The sequence below is a fragment of the Scyliorhinus torazame genome, chromosome 3, assembly GCF_047496885.1.
Source record: "Scyliorhinus torazame isolate Kashiwa2021f chromosome 3, sScyTor2.1, whole genome shotgun sequence".
Classification (NCBI taxonomy): domain Eukaryota; kingdom Metazoa; phylum Chordata; class Chondrichthyes; order Carcharhiniformes; family Scyliorhinidae; genus Scyliorhinus; species Scyliorhinus torazame.
This window is the reverse complement of record NC_092709.1, coordinates 58,717,086-58,738,336: the sequence shown is the minus strand read 5'-3', so window position 1 is coordinate 58,738,336 and position 21,251 is coordinate 58,717,086. Positions and strand designations below refer to the sequence as shown.

The window sequence follows — 21,251 nt, the reverse complement described above, 5'->3', positions numbered from 1 at the left end:
TGTAGCAGACAGTGGAACAGCCTCTCCAGTAAACGGCTTCTCCAGGGGCCCTTCAGCAGTGCATTGTGATTCCGGTGCGGTGAGATTTTCCACGCTTAGTTGCAGAGTGGATTCTATAAATGTGAAGCAAACTTTTTTTCTCTCTCCCTAAAGCATGTTTCGTTCCCAATAGTTGTCACGGTACAATACGCGTGTAGTAGTAGATATGGTGAAATACGGATCACTTTGGCTAACAGCTGTGTCACATTTACATTGTATTAAACAGCGGCTTTTCCACAGTTCCCAGTCCATTCAGGTTCTATGGTGGGAGGGCTCTCATCTCCGGCCTTTCCCTGGTCTATGTGTGTCTTGGGGAGACCATAAGAACACCTTTGCCTTAGTTCATGGTCCTCCAGCAATAGTTGACATTTGTCTCAGGGAGGGTCCATCCCTTGGAACAGTCAGCAAAGCTCAGAGTCCCGTGTTACTGAGTTGGTTGGGATGGACTTTGACAAAAATCACCACATTTCTTTCCCAACATTCTTCGCAAATGCAGATTTCAGAAGGATGGGGGCCTTGCCTGGAGATCAGGATGCTGTGGTGTGGTGTAGAGGGAGGTTCTGATAGGGAGTACAGTAGAATTCCCTTTTCCCATACTTTTCAAAGGGCTTTTTCTGCACAAACGTTTCCACGAGGGGCAAATGATATATATGGCAGTAAAGTAAAGTCGCCTTAGACCCATGTGACCATAGATTGTTTTCCCCTTTAAGGGGGAACGCTGATTGGTGGTGATTTAACCTGAGGGTCACCACACGAGGGGCAAAGTAGAGAGGGGCCTTCATGAATAACCTCAGCCTGTTGGCCTCCCTCTGCATCCCAAACCAGCTGTCTAGCCAACTGAGCTAAACCGATGGTATATATGGCATAGTCTATCTGAATGGGGTGGGCGTGACAACGTTTCCAGAGCTAGCTTTCCCCCTGAGTAACAGTTTAGAAACAAAAATCCCCTCTGAATCTGCTGGGCATTTAATCAATGGCACCCACTCCAGTGTCACCTCCAAGTCTGAGACGGTCAAATGTGCAGTTCGAAATCAGATTAAGACCTTTCTCCAGGAGTTAATGCCATCATTTGCATTTTATCCTGATGTTGACTACTCGTCAATTTCTATTCGCTAAAACTGGTATTCAGGAAGGCATGGCCTATTATTATTAAGGGTTTGGTAACTTGTTACCACAGCACCCCTTACAGCAGCCCCGATGTGTGATGGAGCACAGTGGCTCTGCCTGGGCTCTCTGAATGACCCATTTACCAAATGAAAAGGTAAACAGAGTCCATCAACGCCAAGATAACCAAATCACAGACCAGGCGTACCGTGAAGCTTGGATCCAATCTGCCCAACTCATTCGAGCGAAAACATCTCTCACCTCCCGCCCTTCCCCAAGCCCCGAGTCCGCCCGCCTCACTGACGGGCGGAGAGTGCGGGGGGAAGCGCTCGCAAAACCTTCCGCTCACCGCGACAACAGCTCCAGGTGACCCCCCCCCCCCCCCCCCAGGCTTGAGGACACAGCCCCGGGACCTTCAGCATCCAAATGGGGTGGATATCGCGCCTCTCTCTCTAGATACATATATATGTTCACCCGCGTGTTTGAGCCCAAAACAGTGAGTCGGTTGCGCAGCGTCCGACAGGAAGACAACACTTTAATTCCATTGATCACTTTCCTTGTTATTTTGGGTAATAGTCGCGGAATGTGTATGTCTACCTGGGGGGAGGGGAGGAGCAGCAGAAACCCTGAAGCGTCTCTCTCCGATCGACCTCGAGTGGAGACTGGGAGACTTATTTTGTTCCCAAAGAAAGTACTCCTGCCCCAAGAACAGGAGAAGTAAATATGTTCAATTTAAGGGGGGACATTGATGTCTCCATTGCAACTACCCTGAATATGCAGCAACCGATTGTGTTCCTCATTCAGCACGGCGAATTCAATTAAACAGCGGATGATGACCCCGCGGTACCCAGGAAGTTGACGCCTATGAATATAATTGAAGATTAGTAAAGGAAGTCCCCGCGCTGTTCTGGGAATAGACGTGAAATGGGTGGGGGTGGTGGGAGGGGTATTAAACATGTTACATTCGCCTCTGTGTGGACTCTATCGGAGGGAGCCTGTGGTTAAAGTTGGCACTCCGTTAACCAGCTTGTCTCTATCCGTGTCACATCCGATTCTAATTGTGCTGCCCCCTGTTTTCCTGATCCCCTCCCCGGGGACGGTCGGAAGGACGAGCTTTGTGGTTTGATAGACACACGACGGGGACAGAAATGAGTCAATTAAGATATCAACAGCACACATACCATTAAGTAGATCATGGGAGGTCAGTATCTGTCTTATTTTTCGAGCCTCTTTAAAATATACATTTGACGAAATAATGACCAATTTCCAGTTTTGGAATGACTTTATTTAAAAGGAGAGGGGGTTGGGTCATCTCCGACAGGAAGGGATTTAAGTCTGAATGTATGAAATCGATTAGACTAAAGGTTCTTCTCTGCTCCTAATGCTCAGCCTGTATTTATTTATCTGTTGTCGAGTGGATATGTCTGTGTTTCATCATTTCTGCTCGCTCACGCAGCGGGGATAGTGTTGTCTCTTTAAACCCTACCTGCAGCTCCTGCGGAACTTGGCGTTGTGATTTACAATCCTTTGAAGCCCCAGCCGCCCCCCCCCCCCCCCCCGCCCAAATCGGTCAGTTCCTTCCCCTCCGGGCCTGACATATTCTCGCCTGATGAAATCCCTGATAACTGGTCTGGGAATGAGATGATGGGCTAAACAGATAAATCCCTTCATTTCTTTAAACGTGTCTTCAGCCGTTCCGGTGAGAGAGGGCGGCTTAATGATCAGTCAGACTTCAGATGAAAGGGGAGCCAGAGGGTTAATGAATGAGCGATTTCCTGCGCGAATTAAACCAGCCAAAGAGGCACGGGTCGCCCCAAAGGAACACTCAAGAGACAGGACAGTAACAAAGGAGGTGTCTGTAATTCATAATACAGATATACTGTACTCAGGGTGAACGGAAGAGGTTCAGTACCATCTGCCCGATTCTTAAATATATCATTAAAATATCACTGTCTACCTATCTATTTATATATAAGGTTACCCCACGTCGCAGTCCAAATTGGACGAGCAAGTATAACCAGGCATTATTTAACATTGCACATAAATTATACTAGGAGGCACTCAGTGTAAGGCTCCCCGCCCCATGCAGAAAGTTTGGTGGATTTGCATTAACATTCTCAGCATGTGTTCGGTGGCAGGAGACAGTTGTTTTTGGTGTATTCAAATGACTGGAGCAACAACAAAGAGTTTAGGAAGTCGGGATCTCCCCCCAGTGTGATCTGAGCACAAACGCATTATTCAAAGGTAGGGGCTGTTGAATGGGTTCAGCTCGTCGCTACCTGGATTTTGTAATATCCCGACCAGCGGATTTATTTATATGTTTGGTAAGTAGATAAACCCCGAGCTAAGTTCAGAAGTTTTAAACTCCTAATGTATGTTTAAGAAGGGCCTTTGAAAGCGAGATTTCTTCGTCGCTGGTCTTTTATTTTTGATGAATATTTCCTCTGCCTCTTTTGTAAACCACATTCGCTTTTCTCATCTGAAAGCTTTTTCTCCCTGTATAATGGGAAGCAGCAGGATGCGAGAGAGGGAGGATTGCGCTGAATTCCGGTCTGCGGTTTATTTTACAAATGAATAATAATACCGCCCAGGGCCGAAGGCACTGAGGGCTCATTCAATATTAGGGACATTTTTCTTAGTAATATATGGAGTGCTGTGTGTGTGAGAGAGAGAGAGCGAGAGTGTTTCAGGAGCCAGGTGTATCAAGAACCAAAGTAAGAACATGTGTATTTTCTTGAATCTCATTGCGATGGAGTGGAACACGTTAAACAAACTCGAGTGAAATACTGTATTTGTAACTAATCGTACTTTTTTAAAAAATGTGGTCTCCATTAACTTAATATTGCAATAAAATTCAAGTGAACCGGTCTAGGCTGGAATATGGATTCTTTCAATATATTGAGTTGATGTTGCAATTTGTTGTTTGGTTGAAATAAAATCGACATCTAAGTGAAATCAGACCAACAATCTTGCAGCGATCATCTCTGGTCGGATGCGCCGTTTCCTCTGATCCGATTAGCGGGACATTTCCCACCAATCTAACTTCAGCGTCAACCCTGTCGCCCTGCCCAGGCCACCAATCCGTTTCATTGACAAAAAGAAAAGGGGGGTGGCGCCTCCTCTGTTCCAATCTGAGGCCGCTGTCCCGACGCAGCCAATCAGCATCCACCGGATATCTTGTATCCTTTTTACTCCCCTCGGGGGGACCAATAGGCGGCGGTGGAATGCACATTGCCGGCCAATCAGCAGCTGTGGAATGCGAGGTGTCGCCCAATGGGGGTGAAGGGAAGGTGGTGTGTGTTTGGTGGGGAAGGAGCAGGAGGCAGTGGCGGTGAGAACAAGTCCAGAGCTGGGGGAGGAGAGGGAGGCTCCGAGGGAGCACAGCAACTAGCCACTCTGTGGACATCTAAAAGGGGAAGGAGCCTCTCCTGTTTGCAGAGACACCGGTCCCCCGAACACAGCCTCACAAGCAGGCGCACCAATAACTTACACAGGAGCCTTACACACACACATAGTTGTCATAACACACAAACACATCCAGCCATACCCAGGCACTGGTGATTGCTTTAGATAGGAAATCAGGTTTCCGGACGGGAGACTGCCACAGGGGAAACAGAAAAGGATTGCTCTGTTCAGCAGAGAGTGTCATTAAGGGGGGAGAAAAAGCTAAGAGCCCCCCCACCACCACCCTAGCCCCTGGCACGCAGCAGTGCAGTGTGGAGGCAGAGGCAGCGCCGCGGAGGAAGTCACCGAACGGACGGTGTGCAGACTGGAAGTGCTGCCAGCATCACAGCCCCCACCACCGGCCTCCTTGTGCAACCGGACCCGCTGCAGCCTCACCTTCACTCCTACCGATCCGGCGACGCATCAACGGCGTTCCTGCCAAACACTGGGTGATATAAGGCTTGAGACTGGATCTACCTCCTTGGAAAAGACTTTTGTGTACCGCGCATAATAAAATGGATTTGTACTTGGTGGATATATGGAAATAGGTAAGATTCCTTGACATTGTGTAGCATATAAATAGTTTTTTAAAAATCGTGGCTAGCTTTGACAAAACGCGAATTGGTATTCATGGCGCAGCTTAATTTAAAAAACGAAAGATTTTTGGTTTGAATCCGTAAGTAAAAATGGGAAAGTTGCCGGAGATGACAAAATCTTCAGGTTGAATCCTCTTCCACTTGTGAAAATGGCCAATTGAGTTGAATGACCCCGGTGTTTGGAAGTGGAAAGTCCGCCCCCGTGTGGTGTTCTCCATCGCCTGGAGTGCCAGCCTGTTGCTGCTCGATTCATTCATAATTTCCCTCCCCTCTCGTTTCCCCCCCTCTCTCTCTCCCACTTCCCTCGGCTCGGTGAACGACCAGAGCTGAGAGGTGCTCTGGGAGGGCGCTGCTGGTATTCGGCTGCTGTTGGTATTTGGCTGCTGGTCTCGTCTTCCTTTGCGCCTGAGCCGTTTGCATTGAACTCATCGGCGGGAAGCTGCTACCAATGCAGCAGGAATTGACGAGGAGGAAGGGAGGGAGTGCAAGATCCTTTCCCCCTCGCCCACTGCCTGCCGCAGAGAATACGGCTCTTTTTGCAGCGAGTTTCGCCACAGCAACTGCTATTTGTAACCAGGTGATTTGTGTTCTGCGGGGTGGGGGAATCAGCCTTGTCGGTGTGAGTGAGGCAGCTGGAGAGAGGGATTCGGCTACATGCAGCAATACTGCAGCGGTGTGGGGCTGGAGGATCTTTACACTATTCCCAGATGAGTGTGTGAAGGGCCGGGAGAGCTGAAATGATTTTTGCATGAGTGGTCCGAGCTGTTGAATGAGTGAGAGGACGGGCGTCTTCTCCCCCCTTTCCAGCTGCCTGGGAAGTCAGTGAGGGGGGTTGCGGGACTTGTTGTTTCTGAGTGCTCTTGACTGCAACATTGCCCAAGGATCAAGGGCGCCCGTTGTGTGCGTGTGGGGAGGGATGTGTTGCCTTCTCAGACATTCTGGCTGTCTGCAGTGGGGAGCTGCCTCTGCTCTCTCTCCCCTCCCCTTACAGTCACTTCCAACGTTGAATCGAGTCTGACGAGGCAATTTGTAACCTTCAAACATGGGTTGACTGAAAGGAAAAATAGTCTGTATGCGACGGTGGCTTTTTGTTGTTCTGCAGGAAACCCCAGGGCAGAGCGGTCTGCAAAAACATAAACCCCAGAAAACACAAATCCGGGTTGTTCTGCAACTCTGCCAACACAGGCCACAGAGCAAAGTCAAATGCCAAGGTCAGGGGCTGGATCTGAATTTGGGGAGGGGAGCGAGCTCAGGGCGGGGCGCGGGGGTGGGGGAGTTCTGTCCATTGCAGCGACTAAGATGAAAGCTGAAGTTTTGAAGTGGAAGGCAGTGATCCCAGGTCAGGGGGTGGCCGAGGTCAATATGGGGAATTCTCTGGGTGCACGTTGCGTTTCCCAGACCAACTCCCTGCCTGCAGCTCCTCACTGCACAAGGCAGCGAGTTAGAAAGTTCGAAAACGCTGGCATTCTCCCGGGCTTTGTTGAATAACAGACACCGTTTGAACAAACGTTGTTATTATAATTAATTGGCAGGTGCCAGCCTCCGTGTCTCTTGTAACTTTTTGTTCCACGCTGCTGGCAGAGCCATGTTAAAATCTTCAGCGCCCAATGGCTCCTTCGGGGTGCAGTTTCCAGCGAGACGACATGTATTTTTGAGTCAACATGCTGGAGAATTCGCCAGGGTTCAAGTATGCTCTTCTGGTGAGGGTTTGACTTCTATCTAAACTTGGCCGTCATCCATCCCAGTTTCACCTTTAAACTTCTATTAAAAGGTAACTTGCAACCTGCTGGCCACAAAGCAGAATAGACAGTGCCTATAGAAGGATATCATTTAGAAAGAGCACGGTGCTGTAATTCACTGTTGCATACACAAAACTGCTTTTGGAAGAAAACCGCGGGATGACGCTGTGAAATATGTTCAAAGATATTACATTCTTATAAATGAAAGCTAATATGTTGCATTCTTCTGTGGAAATTTTATTCACTACTGAAGTATAACTTCCTGTCTTTATCACACTTGTGATAAAACTGGGGTTTTGGATATGAGGTGACTGGTGATTCCCAGTGATTAGATATATTCTAATCATTTCATAATCAAATTGTGCCTGCAGAAAAATGAACCTGATTTGTCCTCCCACTCTGCTTTGATGGAATAATACACCTCCCCCTCCAATAGAATCATAGTGGTTACAGCACAGAAGGAGTCCAATCGGCCCATCATCTTCATGCTGGCTCTCTGTAAGAGAGCTACTTCGGCACCCCCCCCCACCCGTTCCCTGTTTTGCTCAAACTCATGCCAGGTTGGCTAAAGTCTCATCAGATGTGGGAATGCCACCATTTTATTGTTGGAAACATCCAGAAACCTTGACGGACATTCTGTTCAGACACCTGTGAAATACAGCATCACAACTATTTACTTCAGGCCACTGTTCTATCATTCATCAATCCTGATACTTTTAAACAGTGTGATAGACTTTGGGTTAAGAACAGAAAGTGCTGGAAAAACTCAACTGGTCTGGTAGCCATCTGTGGCGAGCGAACGAGTTAATGTTTCGAGTCGAATACAGCTCTTCTTCAGAACAAATTCCAGTGTTTTGCTTTTGTGATAGATCCTCATTTGAGGTAAAGTGGGGTAATGCCTGTTTTTCTCCATAATTATTAACTCTTGACAGCATTGCAGGAACATGCACCTTTGAAGTTAGTTTGTGAGAGTATATATTCTGTTAGTAGGGCATTAATTATCAAACCCCCCACATATTCTCCTTGTTTTTGATGAGAGAAATGTTATGTCCTGTTTTAGAAGCACCAAAATCTCTTGGGAGTAGCAGTCCTGTTATTTGATGGGCCTCTGAATTCAGTTTTCACTCCATTCTGGCCCCCTGGTGCCTTTCCCCCCTCTCCAATACATACGCATTCCCATGCTCCATTTCGCACACCATCCACTGATCTTTTGTGTGGTTGCCCACAGCACTGAAAGTCTAATGTTGAAAACATTTTGTCCCTTCCCTCAATCAGATATGCTTAAGCTTTGACTTTTCAGGGAGACGTTTGATCATCCAAGTCATTGCTTCAGGTGCTGTTTTTGGCGTTGGAACACAGGCTGAAGTTGCTCACTTCTGGATATATATATTTGCCACTTAAACTCAATGTTGTCACTCATCACGGGAGGCAGACTCCGAATTCTTATGATTGTGCTTTGCAAGTTTAAAAAACTTATTTTCTCAGCCGATCTCATCAAGTCAGATTGAATGGGAAAACTTGTTATATTTGGCTCCAACTAACTTACCCCTTAGTGCCTGTCCTCCATGGGGAAGGACGTTTATCACAATAGTCTCTCACCCCTTGCGTTGTGCAAACTGTTCTTGCATGTGAAGCAAAATGAAAAACCTTTGCGGTTTTGGTGGACGAGAATTTTCCAACCTAGTTGTTAAATTATGAATAATTTTCCAGTTGTTTTTCCCTCCCAAATCTATTATATTTGTGCTGGAATTGAAGGACTGAACTGTATTTATTAACCATACCACTATATTATTCAACTTCATGTGTGGAAATCACTCAGTAAAGTGGTTGCATTTTTGTGGCATTTTTAAGGCAAGAATGCCTCCTGCACAAAAATAAGCTTGCACTGTGCAATGTTGCGGAAGCTCCCAAATTAAAACCGCATTATGGATACCACATGGCAGTAGTTTCTTAATTCAGCCCTGTTTGTGCTGACCAGGATCCAGTGCTTCATTGTCAGTATAATCCTTGTGCAGTGAGAGCAGAGTACCAGGTGCTTATAGAAATCCAGCAGATCCTGGCAATTCTGTGCAAGGCAATTGTTTTAACCCATTGCTGTCCTCATTGTGGTACAACAACCTACACAGTCTGAAATTTCAGCAGTTATTTATAAAAATATAACTTTTCAGGATGAGGGAGAAATGGAGAGGGAGATTGCCTGGATAATGTGGTGCTGGAATGTAATCAATAGCTACTTTGTAGGAATAATGGTTCTGCATTAAATATGCAAGTCATTAAGTGTGCTGCAGTTGTGTTATCGACATTTCTAATAGACAGTGCCTTTAGAAGGCTATCATTTAGAAAGAGCACGGTGCTATAATTCACTGTTGTATACACAGAACTACATTTGGAAGAAAATGGGGAGATGATGCTGTGAAATATGTTCGGTACTTGGTGAAGGATGACGACATTGAGCATTATGATTCTTTTCATCCCGCCAGTGTCAACAATAAGAAACAAGTACATTAACCCTGCAACAACTGACTCCACTTTGTGTGGGTTTTTTTTTTTTAGTTTTGAACATCAAAAAAAGTCATGAATTAGTTTCTTCCCTTGCCTTTTTTTAGACTGATTTTAGTCTTTTCGGAGTTATATGGTACTTTTAATTTTCACTGTAAAATGTAGCAGGAAAACAGTTCTTTAGTGGCATATGAAGCTGGATTAGCTCAGTGAGCTGGACATCTGGTTTGTGATGCATCGCGAGGCCAACAGCCCTGGTTCAATTCCTGTGCCGGCTGAGGTTATTCATGAAGTGCTCTGCCTTCTCAACCTTGCCCCCTCTCCTGAGGTGTGGCGATCCTCAGGTTTAATCACCACCAGTCAGCTCTTCCACCTCAAAGGGGAAAGCAGCCTATGGCCATATTATTACTACTATTATAATTAATACTACACTTCTGTATGCTTCACCCAATGCCAGTGTCTATGTAGTTACATTGTGTATCTTGTGTTGCCCTATTATGTATTTTCTTTTTATTTTATTTTCTTCCATGTAATAAATGATCTGTTTGAGTTGCTTGCAGAAAGATACTTTTCACTGTACCTCGGTATTTGTGACAATAAACAAATCCAATCCAATATATCAAATTATTATTATTATCTATGAGTATGGCAACTTTACTTTTTTATGTATCCCTATTACAAGTTGTGAGTACATTTGTATCCTCAGAACTGACTTTAATGCAGTGGCCCTGTTCTTAAGGCCTTCCTCCACTTGAAATAAATAAAATAAATGTCCTCTTATTGTGCATTCTTTGCTGGGTAATGGGGCGTTTTGAGCTGCGACTATCTTCATTCCTCTTCTGTGGTGCCCAATAGGATGCATAGTTTGAAGAGACTGCATCGGATGATGACAGTTCTTCTTCTCTCTTTCTTTCTTTCTTTGCTGCCTCCCCCCACCCACCCTTAAGATAAGGTTGTTTTATTGTGGGCATACCTAGCTGAGGCAGGTGAGGCCAAGGTCATGGCACCTTTAGAGGGGTACTTGGAAGTATGGCAATCCTTTGGGTGGGAATTGAAATCAGTCAGTTAAGCTTATGCCTTAATCCCCATACCTTTGTTAGATAATTTAAATTCTAAAGAATCCCATCCAGTGGGATGTACACTGCTGCTTATTTTTCTTATTCAGCTTTGACAGCGATTTACTGAGCTGGTTTTAGGATAATCTGTTATTTAAGATTTTATGGTGGAGAAGGGGGTCTTCATTGACTTAATGCTAACACTTTTGGGTAGTGTATTCATACTAATGCATATTTTACTCTTCATCTCCTGAAGATACTGTTTAAAGCTCAGTATCCATTCCATGCGTATTAACAACCCCTCTGGTATCTCGTCCCAATTGCCATTTTTCATTTATGAATCTAGATAATGGGTGCTGACAGTTTATGTGGGATCTGGGGGAGGGGGAGGGGGAGGGGGGGGGGGGGGGGCACGAGGCTGTAAATCGCAGCCAAACTTGATCCCGCTACCACTGAGTAGTCATCAGCAGTAAGTACTTTGATTTTGTTTCTTTAATTCCATAGCCCAGAAATGTAAAACCTTTACTGCTATTTCAGCAGAGATCGGTTAACAACATAGAGCAGGGACTGAACATAAGACCTTCCGGAGGCACCGGTGAAGTGATCTATTGAATGTCTAAATCATTTTTGAAATTGGAAAAGGTTGAATTTATAATCAATTTGAAAGCGTTCTCTTTATCACAACATAATTTGCACTTCGGTTGCTTAGCAATACTCCTATATTAAATTGTATTGATCTTTATTACGCAGCGATTTTTATTTTTGGTAATTTTGTAACAATGCAAAACTTGTTGAAAAGTGGCCCCACTTCAGCGCTGCAAGTGATTAGCTGTATAGTGTGGGAGTTGATGCTGGTGACCTTTCCTTTCACCGAGCCACTTGTGTAAACTTCCACCTACTGTATGAGTAAAGGTTGGAAGAAAGAAAACACCATAATGGTTCTGGCCTTGGCACGGGTGTACTTTTATCCACAAGGTAGTGTAAAATTTAAAACAAATTGCAACTGCTCAGGAAACAATCTTTTGGGAAGCCAGCTGTTTTCTTATGGCTATCTGGGGCAATATTTAAACCTATAGTACTGTACAGCCTGAAGGAAAAATAGGTATAACTCCATGAAACATATTCAAAACTTTCATGCTCAAAGAACAAAGAAAAGTACAGCACAGGAACAGGCCCTTCGGCCCTCCAAGCCTGCGCCAACATGCTGCCCGTCTAAACTAAAATCTTCTACACTTCCGGGGTCCGTATCCCTCTATTCCCATCTTATTCATGTATTTGTCAAGATGCCTCTTAAACGTCACTTTCGTCCCTGCTTCCACCACCTCCTCCGGCAGCGAGTTCCAGGCACCCACTACCCTCTGTGTAAAAAAACTTACCTCGTACATCTCCTCTAAACCCTGCCCCTCGCATCGTAAACCAAATGCCCCCATGTAATTGACCCCTCTGCCCTGGGAAAAAGTCTCTGACTATCCACTCTGCCTATGCCCCTCATCATTTTGTAGACCTCTATCAGGTCACCCCTCAACCTTCTTCGTTCCAGTGAGAACAAACCAAGTTTATTCAACCTCTCCTCATAGCTAATGCCCTCCATACCAGGCAACATCCTGGTAAATCTCCTGCACCCTCTCTGAAGCCTCCACATCCTTCTAGTAGTGTGGCGACCAGAATTGAACACTATACTCCAAGTGAGGCCTAACTAAGGTTCGATGCAGCTGCAACATGACTTGCCAATTTTTATACTCAATGCCCCTGCCAATGAAGGCAAGCATGCCGTATGTCTTCTTGACTACCTTCTCCACCTGTGTTGCCCCTTTCAGTGACCTGTGGCCCTGTACACCAAGATCTCTCTGACTGTCAGACTGTCAATACTCTTGAGGGTTCTACCATTCACTGTATATTCCCTACCTGTATTAGACCTTCCAAAATGCATTACCTCACATTTGTCCGGATTAAACTCCGTCTGCCATCTCGCCGCCCGAGTCTCCAAACGATCTAAATCCTGCTGTATCCTCTGACAATCCTCATCGCTATCCGCAATTCCACCAACCTTTGTGTCATCCGCAAACTCACTACTCAGACCAGCAACACTACGAACAGCAAAGATCCCAGCACTGATCCCTGCAGAACACCACTAGTCACAGCCCTCCAATCAGAAAAGCACCCGTCCATTGCTACTCTCTGCCTTCTATGACCTAGCCAGTTCTATATCCATCTTGCCAGCTCACCTCTGATCCCGTGTGACTTCACCTTTTGTTCCAGTCTGCCATGAGGGACCTTGTCAAAGGCCTTACTGAAGTCTATATAGACAACCATCCACTGCCCTACCTGCATCAATCATCTTTGTGACCTCTTCGAAAAACTCTGCTGCTGGACTGCTGTATTGTAGTTTTAGGATCTGGGATAGGTAATCCTCTGATTGATATATTGGGAATTCCTGGGTCTCAGCTCTGTGATCAAATAGAGATGCAGACAGCAGTCCAAACATAAAAAACTGGTAAGCCCAGGCGTTCTAGGCTAGAGTGGAATATTAAAGTTTATTTTATTCATTTAGGCATGTGGATGTCGCTGGCTTTGCCAGCATTTATTGTCCATCCCCAGTAGCCCCAGAAGGTGGTGAGCTGCCTTCTTTAATCGCTGCAGCCTCTCAGGTGTAGGTATGCCCACAGTGCTGTTAGGGAAGGAGTTCCAGGATTTTGCCCAGCGACAGTGAAGTAACGGCGATATATTTCCAGGTCAGGATGGTGAATGACTTGGAGGGAAAGCTCCAAGTGGTGGTGTTCCAGGTATCTGCTGCTCTTGTCCTTCTAGATAGTGGTTGTGTGTTTGGAAGGTGCTGCCTAAGGAAACTTGGTGAGTTCCTGCAATGCATCTTGTAGATGGTACACACGGCTGCCACGGTGCATCGGTGGTGGAGGGATTGAATGTTTATGGAAGGGGTAGCAGTCAAGCGGGCTGTTTTGTCCTGGATGGTGTTGAGCTTCTTGAGTGTTGTTGGAGCTGCACTCATCCAGGCACGTATTCCATTACACTCCTGACTTGAGACTTTTAGATGGTGAACAGGCTTTGGGGGGTCAGGAGGTGAGTTACAATATATATTTCTATCGTGCTGCTAAAGACAGGATGGCATCTCCAAGCACTACTTTATGGAGGGAAAAAACAGAGTGTGTTGACCAAGTAAAAAATATAGGATTGAGGTGAGGGACTGGGGGACATGGCTGAGGAAGAGGTTTTAAACAGATCTTTGAAAACAGGGAGGGAAATGACAAGGTGGGAGAGCTAGAAAAGGCATGCAAGAGGACAGGAAAATTAGTGCTCATCCATTCCCGTTGCAGATTTCATTTAGATATTTTCACCCCTCAGCGAAGGCTCTTGTCATGTTTGTTGTGAAATAGGCGACAGGACCTGTAACATGAAACTCACAGCCCATCAACGATGATGAACAATTCTTGGCTTTCCTTCCCATGTCAGCATGGCCAGAAGACATCATCCTCAGTCACTGGGGCATGGTCTTGGTAGACAAATGGCATCACAGTAATGTCACTAGACTAGTATCCCCCATTCTTTCCTGATCTGGCCTGATGACTCCGTACCGCAGCAATGGGATTGGTGAATCTCCTCTAAAATGGCCGAGGCAGACCTCTCATTTCAAGAGCAATTAGGGATGGGCAACAAATGCTGGCCTTTCCAGTAATGCCCGCGGAAAGATATAAATAATTTCTACTCCTCATATGTACAATGCCTCTCAGGAACATTGTTCATCTCTGTACCTCATTGCTACAGAAATCTCCAGGTAATAAGTGTCCAATACCGTTTAAAGTAAAACAGAAGAACCTCTGCTTATTTTATATTCAGTTGCCACTATGATGGGCAGATAATGAAAATTGTTGTAATCATGCTTTTCCTAACCAGTACGTCGATGTGTTGCCTGAGTCAGCCTTTGATTGATAGCCTTGGTTTTTCGGAGACTCAAGGCCATTTTCACTTTCAACACCCGAGCAGTGATCAGGCAGAGCTGATTGCCATTGCACTGTGGGACCCACCTGATGTTCCGCCACATTGAATGAGATGCAAATGGCAGGTGCTAACATGGGTGCACAAGTTCGCTTGAACAGCTTACCATCCAGGCGGCGAAGGTGAAAATGGCCTGCTCGATGTGTAACTGTGCCAGTGTATTACTGTTCTTGCTGCATGCTTATCTGGGAATGCAGGCTGATGTTTGCAGCAGCATAAGAAATGTTAGGTGGAATTGGCCAACGTGATTTCATGCTCACTCGACGCAATTCAATGTTACCAAGTGTGAGGCTATCCATTTTGGGAGGAATAACAGCAGGATGGATTATTATTTAAACGGTAAGATGTTAAAACATGCTGCCGTGCAGAGGGACCTGGGTGTGCTGGTGCATGAGTCGCAAAACGTTGGTGTGCAGGTGCAACAGGTGATTAAGAAGGCTAATCAAGTTTTGTCTTTCATTGCTAGAGGGATGGAGTTCAAGACTAGGGAGGTTATGCTGCAATTGTATAAGGTGTTGGGGAGGCCACATCTGGAGTATTGTGTTCAGTTTTGGTCTCCTTACCTGAGAAAGGACATATTGGCACTGGAGGGAGTGCAGAGGAGATTCACTAGGTTGATCCCAGAGTTGAGGGGATTAGAATATGACGAGAGGTTGAGTAGACTGGGACTGTACTCATTGGAGTTTAGAAGGATGCAGGGGGATCTTATTGAAACATATAAAATTATGAAGGGAATCGATAGGATAGATGCGGGCAGGTTGTTTCCACTGGTCGGGGAAAGCAGAACTAGGGGGCATAGCCTCAAAATAAGGGGAAGTAGATTTAGGACGGAGTGTAGGAGGAACTTCTTCACCCAAAGGGTTGTGAATCTCTGGAATTTCTTGCCCAGTGAAGCAGTTGAGGCTCCTTCTTTAAACGTTTTTAAGAAAAAGATAGATACCTTTCTAAAGAATAAAGGGATTCGGGGATATGGTGTACGGGCCGGAGAGTGGAGCTGAGTCCACAAAGATCAGCCATGATCTCATTGAATGGCGGAGCAGGCTCGAGGGGCCAGATGGCCTACTCCTGCTCCTAGTTCTTATGTTCTTATAAGATTGGAAGGCCCGATGAGATTTTGGCAATGAGCTGTTTTAATGAGATTTCATGAGATGCAAATGAATGTAAATGATATTCCCTTCACCAGGCAGTGGGAGAATGCAAACTGTTTTTACTCAGTCGGGTTTCTGACTTTTTGGCTCCCACTGGACTCTACAGTCCCACCCACCACCAAACCCATTGTGGGTGGGGTGGGAGAATTCCACCCATAGTCTTGAGCACTACAGACTGTGCAGGTCTCCTTTTGGGGGGGGGGGGGGGAATCCAAATTGTGTTTTTTGTTTCCTTTCCTGTCAAAAATAAAGTCTGGAGGTGCATGCACACCCCATCCATTAAGTGGGTACAGCATGCACCATGAGCTTGAAAAATAAAATAAGTACCAGGGATTTTCTTTTTCTCACATTCTGATGGACATTGTTTTTCTTTTAACTGATTCAAAACCTGAAAAGCTCCAGGCATTTTTTTTTGGTGAAAGTTGTGGAAAAAAATGACTTTAGTAATTCCTTTCAATACTAACTTTGCTTCCCCAGCATGTTAGTACTCGCGATCTTCGGTAGCCCCCTCTCCCCCAGCAGACTTTCTACAAAATTCTCAACTTCATTCGTACATCATTCTACTTCTGCAATCTCCAGCACCTCTGCGTCTCGGGATGTATGTTTTCCTCAGCTGTCCGAATTCTTTATGCCTCCATTTCTGGCAAAGTGTTTAGCCTCTGTGGCCAGCAAAATAAATTCTCTGCCTTTCTATGTCTCTCCCCAACCTTATAGGTCCTTATAATTCCCCCACCTCCCCTATTTCATATCACACCTTTGGCTGTCTGCTCCTGTGCTGGAGGACATCTTGCTCGCTACAAACTGCTAAATTAAAAAGAGAAAAACATGTTTTTTTTGCCTCAAACCTTTATCTGGCTCTGTGCAGATCTGCAAAATTTGACTGGGCTGCATTAACCCAGCCTCCTTCCTTACAGATGGAACAAGCTTAGCAAGAAATAGGAAAACCTTCTATTGCTGGGTAAGGAGTTTGAATGAGTGTGCAGACTGTTAATCAGTATCTGGCCCAAAGTAGAAATAACTTTTGTTGCCAATAAGGCTGCCTCGTGCATCCAAATGCAACTTTCATTGTGGGAGCTGTGGCTATAGTCCAGTGGGTTAAGTGCTTTCTGAATCTATTATTTTACCATAGCCTGGGATCCTTGTGATCCCTTAAGTGATCGTTGAATGTAGCAATGTGATTGTAATATATCTTTTTCCTCTCTACTTGTTTTGGCAGAATTTCAGATGCATGCCAAGCCTACGGTGAATGCCGGAAGTTGTGATCACCACAGATGGAGGCCCGTATTCAGCACGGCGGTGGTGGTTCATTGGTTGTGATCCAGCAACCCTCTCTCGACAGCAGGCAGAGACTTGACTATGAACGGGAGCTGCAGCGCACTGCCATTTTATCCCTCGATCAGATTAAAGCAATCAGAACCAGCAATGAGTACACAGAAGGCCCTGCTATTGCGAAGAAGGCGACTAGCCTTAGTAGTAGCAGAATCACACAGCGGCATGACAAGCATGAAAGGACTCACGAAGTGATACCGATCAATGTGAATAATAACTATGAGCATCGGTCCACTCACCACACACACGCCGGCCACCACTCCTCCACCAGGATGCCTGTGTTGAGCAGGTCAACCAGCACGGGTAGTGCAGCTAGTTCAGGGAGCAACAGTAGTGCGTCATCTGAGCAAGGACTTCTGGGACGTTCACCACCGATACGGCTAACATCCAGCCACCACAGAGCAGACCGGACGATTAGAACACAACCTAAAGCATCTGCCTGTACAACGGAGGTGCCAAAATGCTTGGGGAAGGAGGATTTGGCAAAGCATAGATTTATATGTGAGCAATGTGGGAAATGCAAGTGCAGGGAGTGCACAGCACCAAGGACCCTGCCTTCGTGTTTGGCTTGTAACAAGCAGTGCCTGTGCTCAGCAGAGAGTATGGTGGAGTATGGTACATGCATGTGCCTGGTAAAGGGAATCTTCTACCACTGCTCCAATGACGACGAGGACTCCTGTGCAGATAATCCTTGCTCGTGCTCCCATTCGCACTGCTGCTCCAGGTTTTTGTGCATGGGTTTAATGTCCTTGTTTCTGCCCTGTTTACTCTGCTACCTGCCAGCCAAGGGCTGTATCAAACTTTGCCAGGGGTGCTATGATCGTGTAAACCGGCCCGGGTGCCGATGCAAGAACTCGAATACTGTGTATTGCAAACTCAAGAGTTGTCCCACTCCAGGGGAGGACAAACCCTCCTGATCCGGGGCAGCAGAACTCTTTAACACTTCCTTTATTTTTCAATTTTGAAATCATGCCTGTGTGTTTACCCACTTCAGCCGAGGACTGGATATCATCAAAATACAGCCACTGTTCTAATCTTAGCCCATTCTACAATTGGGAGGTGGCTGCTTTCTATCAACATGGAACAGCTTCAGTTCTGCCTGTCAGGCTTAGGGTCATGAATGTTGCTGGTCCCCAGAGGTAAAGAGACATCCGCATCACTTCAGAGAAGTAGACCATTGCTTTCTCACTTGCAAACAGCCCCCTTTACTAGTTTGTACTGTCCACAGATATTTTATGTTACACAAACTATACTGGTATTCTTTACAAATCAATAAAAAAAATTAGCATTATTGAAACTAATTAACCAGATTCTGAGGGGTGTCTGATTTGTTTAATATATGGATGTTACAATACAATTTCCGACATGCCGAGGTAATTGGGGGAAACCACTGATGCGATGGTCACAAGGTACTGACCTGCACCAGACTGGCCATCAGATAAGTTTAATCAGGTCCTGTTACTCTTAATAAAATTGCTACCTGACATTTTCTAATCTATGCAAAAATTCTCCTGAAATTATCCAGGGTATATTTTTCCCTGTTCACTTGTTTTTAGTGATGAAGCAGATGTGATAATAAAGCTTGTGTTCTCTGCTTTGCACTCCATGTGCTTTACTGTGAACCTGGGTCCTTATTCTGCCCATTTCTAAAACTACTTTTAACAACAGTGTATCATATTAGTCAACTGTATTACTGAACGAGAAGATTTCTGGTGTTTGCTATTTGTGGAGAAATTGTTGACATGCCCTGTATGTTGGGTTTATAATTTTACAACACTTAGCCAACATTGAAAGTTTTCACCTGAGTTACAACGCAAACGTACTTGGCAACCTTTATAAACTTAGAATACAGGATCTCAAAGAATTCCATTTGCTTCATTGTATAATACACAGTGAACCAGATTGATTTCTGAAGTATAATACATGCCACAAGTTCTGAACACATCTCTGTAAGTTAATTGAACAGGAGAAAAGATTAATATTATCTTAAAAGGAAAGTTGAAGGACTTGTTTTGTCATCGTTCAAAGATCTGCACTGGCCCAAACAATTGCAAATTGCCGTGTTCTGAACTATGTCCACCATATTGTAAATCTCTCCCCATTTTAAGTCTTGGTGTTATATTCCAACCTAATCCACAGTGGGTGTTTAATGCAGTGGTTCAGAATACCCTTTAATTTTGTATTGATTTAATGGTGTGTTTTATACAACGGAGTAACAATATGTTCTGAGAGATGATGACTGGATATCAGAGTCATTCGCAAAATGCTTGAAAGGCTCTTGATATATATAAATTACCATTTTATTGTGACATCCATAATTAAATATTGGGTTGCCTTTAAATTGATGGGATTGTACTTTGGTTTATGTCGTTAAATTTGCCCCGTTAACTCTCCATCCTTCTGTCTCAAGCCAAATTGTGGTTTTCTTTGTGTATATATTTTATGTAAAAAAAAAAGAAAGTTTTGAGGAATCCTGACTGTTTTTTTAAAAAAAAGTCTCAAAACTTCTTTTGTTGTAAAGAATATTTATTATGTGAAGCTCTATTATTTTATGGTATTTATTTCAAAAAGCTGTCTGAAATTTTACTCATTTCTGAATATAACAAATATTACTTACTGCGAAAAATTAAGGGTGGCACAAATGAAAATGCATATGTTAACTATAAGGCAGAAATATATAAATTAATGAAAATAACATCTTGTGTGTTGCCTGAATCTTTTATTCTTACTTTGGATTCTCATGCAATGTTCTAAAAAGACGACGGGCAGGATTTCCTGGCCCTTCCGCCGGTGGGGTCTTCCAGTTCCGGAGAAGGTGAGCCGCTGATTCCCCGCTGGGGAGCTGCCTCCGCTGCCGGAAAAGGCACTGGGGGGGGGGGGGGGTTTGGAGATGGAAAATCCCACCCTACATTTATAGATCCTTATTCCTTTCCTCAGAAATACCCCAAAATGCTTGCGAGTAATCACTTTGAAATGTAGGCTGGGATTGTCTGATCCCTGTCTGCGGTGGGAATTGTGGGTGGGACAGAAGATTTGATGAGCCAGCCAAAGGCCTGTTGACTTTGGGCGGGAATTTCCGGTCTCCCATTGGGTAATGCGGGGCCAGAAAATCCCGGAATTAGTCTAACTACTGGAAAGTGAGCTGCAGCAAGTTTCAGGTATTTGCACCACTACCAATTCAATCAATCATTCAACTTTCTGTTGAAGAAATTTCCTGCCCCAAAACTGAAGGATCACTCAGCAGACAAATGCAGAATGTTGGTGCAATACTCAACTGCACATATCAGATAGGATATGGTGTGATCTATAGGCCCGGACTCTCCACCCATGTTTTTGACAGGCAGGAAAGCCAATGGGGTTGGAGAATTCAAGTCAAATGGCTTGAATGCTGGCAAGATTTCCTGTTCACTTTGTCCCCACCAATGGTGTAATGGGGTTCCTGCCCAGAAAGGACAGGAACCCCATTAACATACATTAGCGGCCTTCCCCACTGTATTTTCCCCTTGCGGTAGGGTTTACAACTAGTCTGGACCAACGGGGACCTGGCAAAGAGAACCTGCCTGGTAAGTACTGCCCCCCCCCCTCCCCCCAGGGGGCAGTGTCAGGGGCACTGCTGCTGGGATGTGGGTTTCAGGTTGGGAGGCCCAGGAGGAGGGGGGTTCCCAGTGTTCTCTTTGTTGAGAGTTGGCAGTGTGCATGGGGAGGGGTCCTTTAATTTATTTTTTGAACACCTGCGTGACATTGTGGGACCCATCTTCAGGGTTTGTTTCTAAATTTGAGTTTCAAAAAAGCCACCAGTGGAGCCGACAGGCTACAAAACGCTTTTCCCGCCTGAGTTGACATTCAGTTAAAAAAATGAGAAAATCCTCACCCAGGATATTTTTCTAAACGCATGCTGCTGACTGGTGATGGTGAATTTGACCATATTTAGCGCTGCAGAACACTAAACACTAGAAAACATAGATTGTTTTCCAAGTTTTTTTGTTGGATCAGGAATTCCATCGAACAGAATGCAAAGTGGTCTCGCCTGTCAGAATATTGTGGTTGGATTTGGCATGTGTTTATGCCGAATTTTATGGTCAAGCCAAAGATTTGAATAAAGGATTTATTTTATCCCAGGTATTGATAATGACTCATTAGGACAAGGATTGTCATGAGATAATGTGGCAATCACAGTGGTTAGCACTGCCGCCTCGCAGCGTCAGGGACCCAGGTTCGATTCCGACCTTGGGTGACTGTGTAGAGTTTGCACCCCCACCCCCCCCTGCCGTGTCTGGGTTTCCTCTG

The 21,251-nt window shown here is 45.2% G+C and overlaps 1 protein-coding gene across 5 annotated transcripts; it reads left to right on the top strand.

Annotated features, from left to right (window-relative positions):
* Window positions 1–2,142: 2,142 nt before the first annotated feature.
* spry1 (sprouty homolog 1, antagonist of FGF signaling (Drosophila)) lies at window positions 2,143–19,659 on the top strand. Of its 5 annotated transcripts, none has more exons than XM_072495692.1 (2): window positions 2,143–2,344; window positions 16,852–19,659. In XM_072495692.1, exon 2 carries the CDS (start codon window positions 16,907–16,909, stop codon window positions 17,879–17,881), a length of 975 nt encoding a protein of 324 aa, XP_072351793.1. In that variant the 5' UTR covers window positions 2,143–2,344; window positions 16,852–16,906; the 3' UTR covers window positions 17,882–19,659. The 5 variants fall into 5 exon arrangements, 4 of the variants coding, with proteins under 4 accessions (XP_072351793.1, XP_072351794.1, XP_072351791.1 ...); XM_072495693.1 differs by lacking the exon at window positions 2,143–2,344 and adding an exon at window positions 3,001–3,467; XR_011940113.1 differs by lacking the exons at window positions 2,143–2,344; window positions 16,852–19,659 and adding exons at window positions 4,309–5,135; window positions 9,301–10,195.
* The last annotated feature ends 1,592 nt before the right edge of the window (window positions 19,660–21,251 follow it).

What these genes read in the sequence shown, in the direction of transcription:
- spry1 (XM_072495692.1), top strand. Translation starts at nt 16,907, where the DNA reads ATGGAGGCCCGTATTCAGCACGGCGGTGGTGGTTCATTGGTTGTGATC.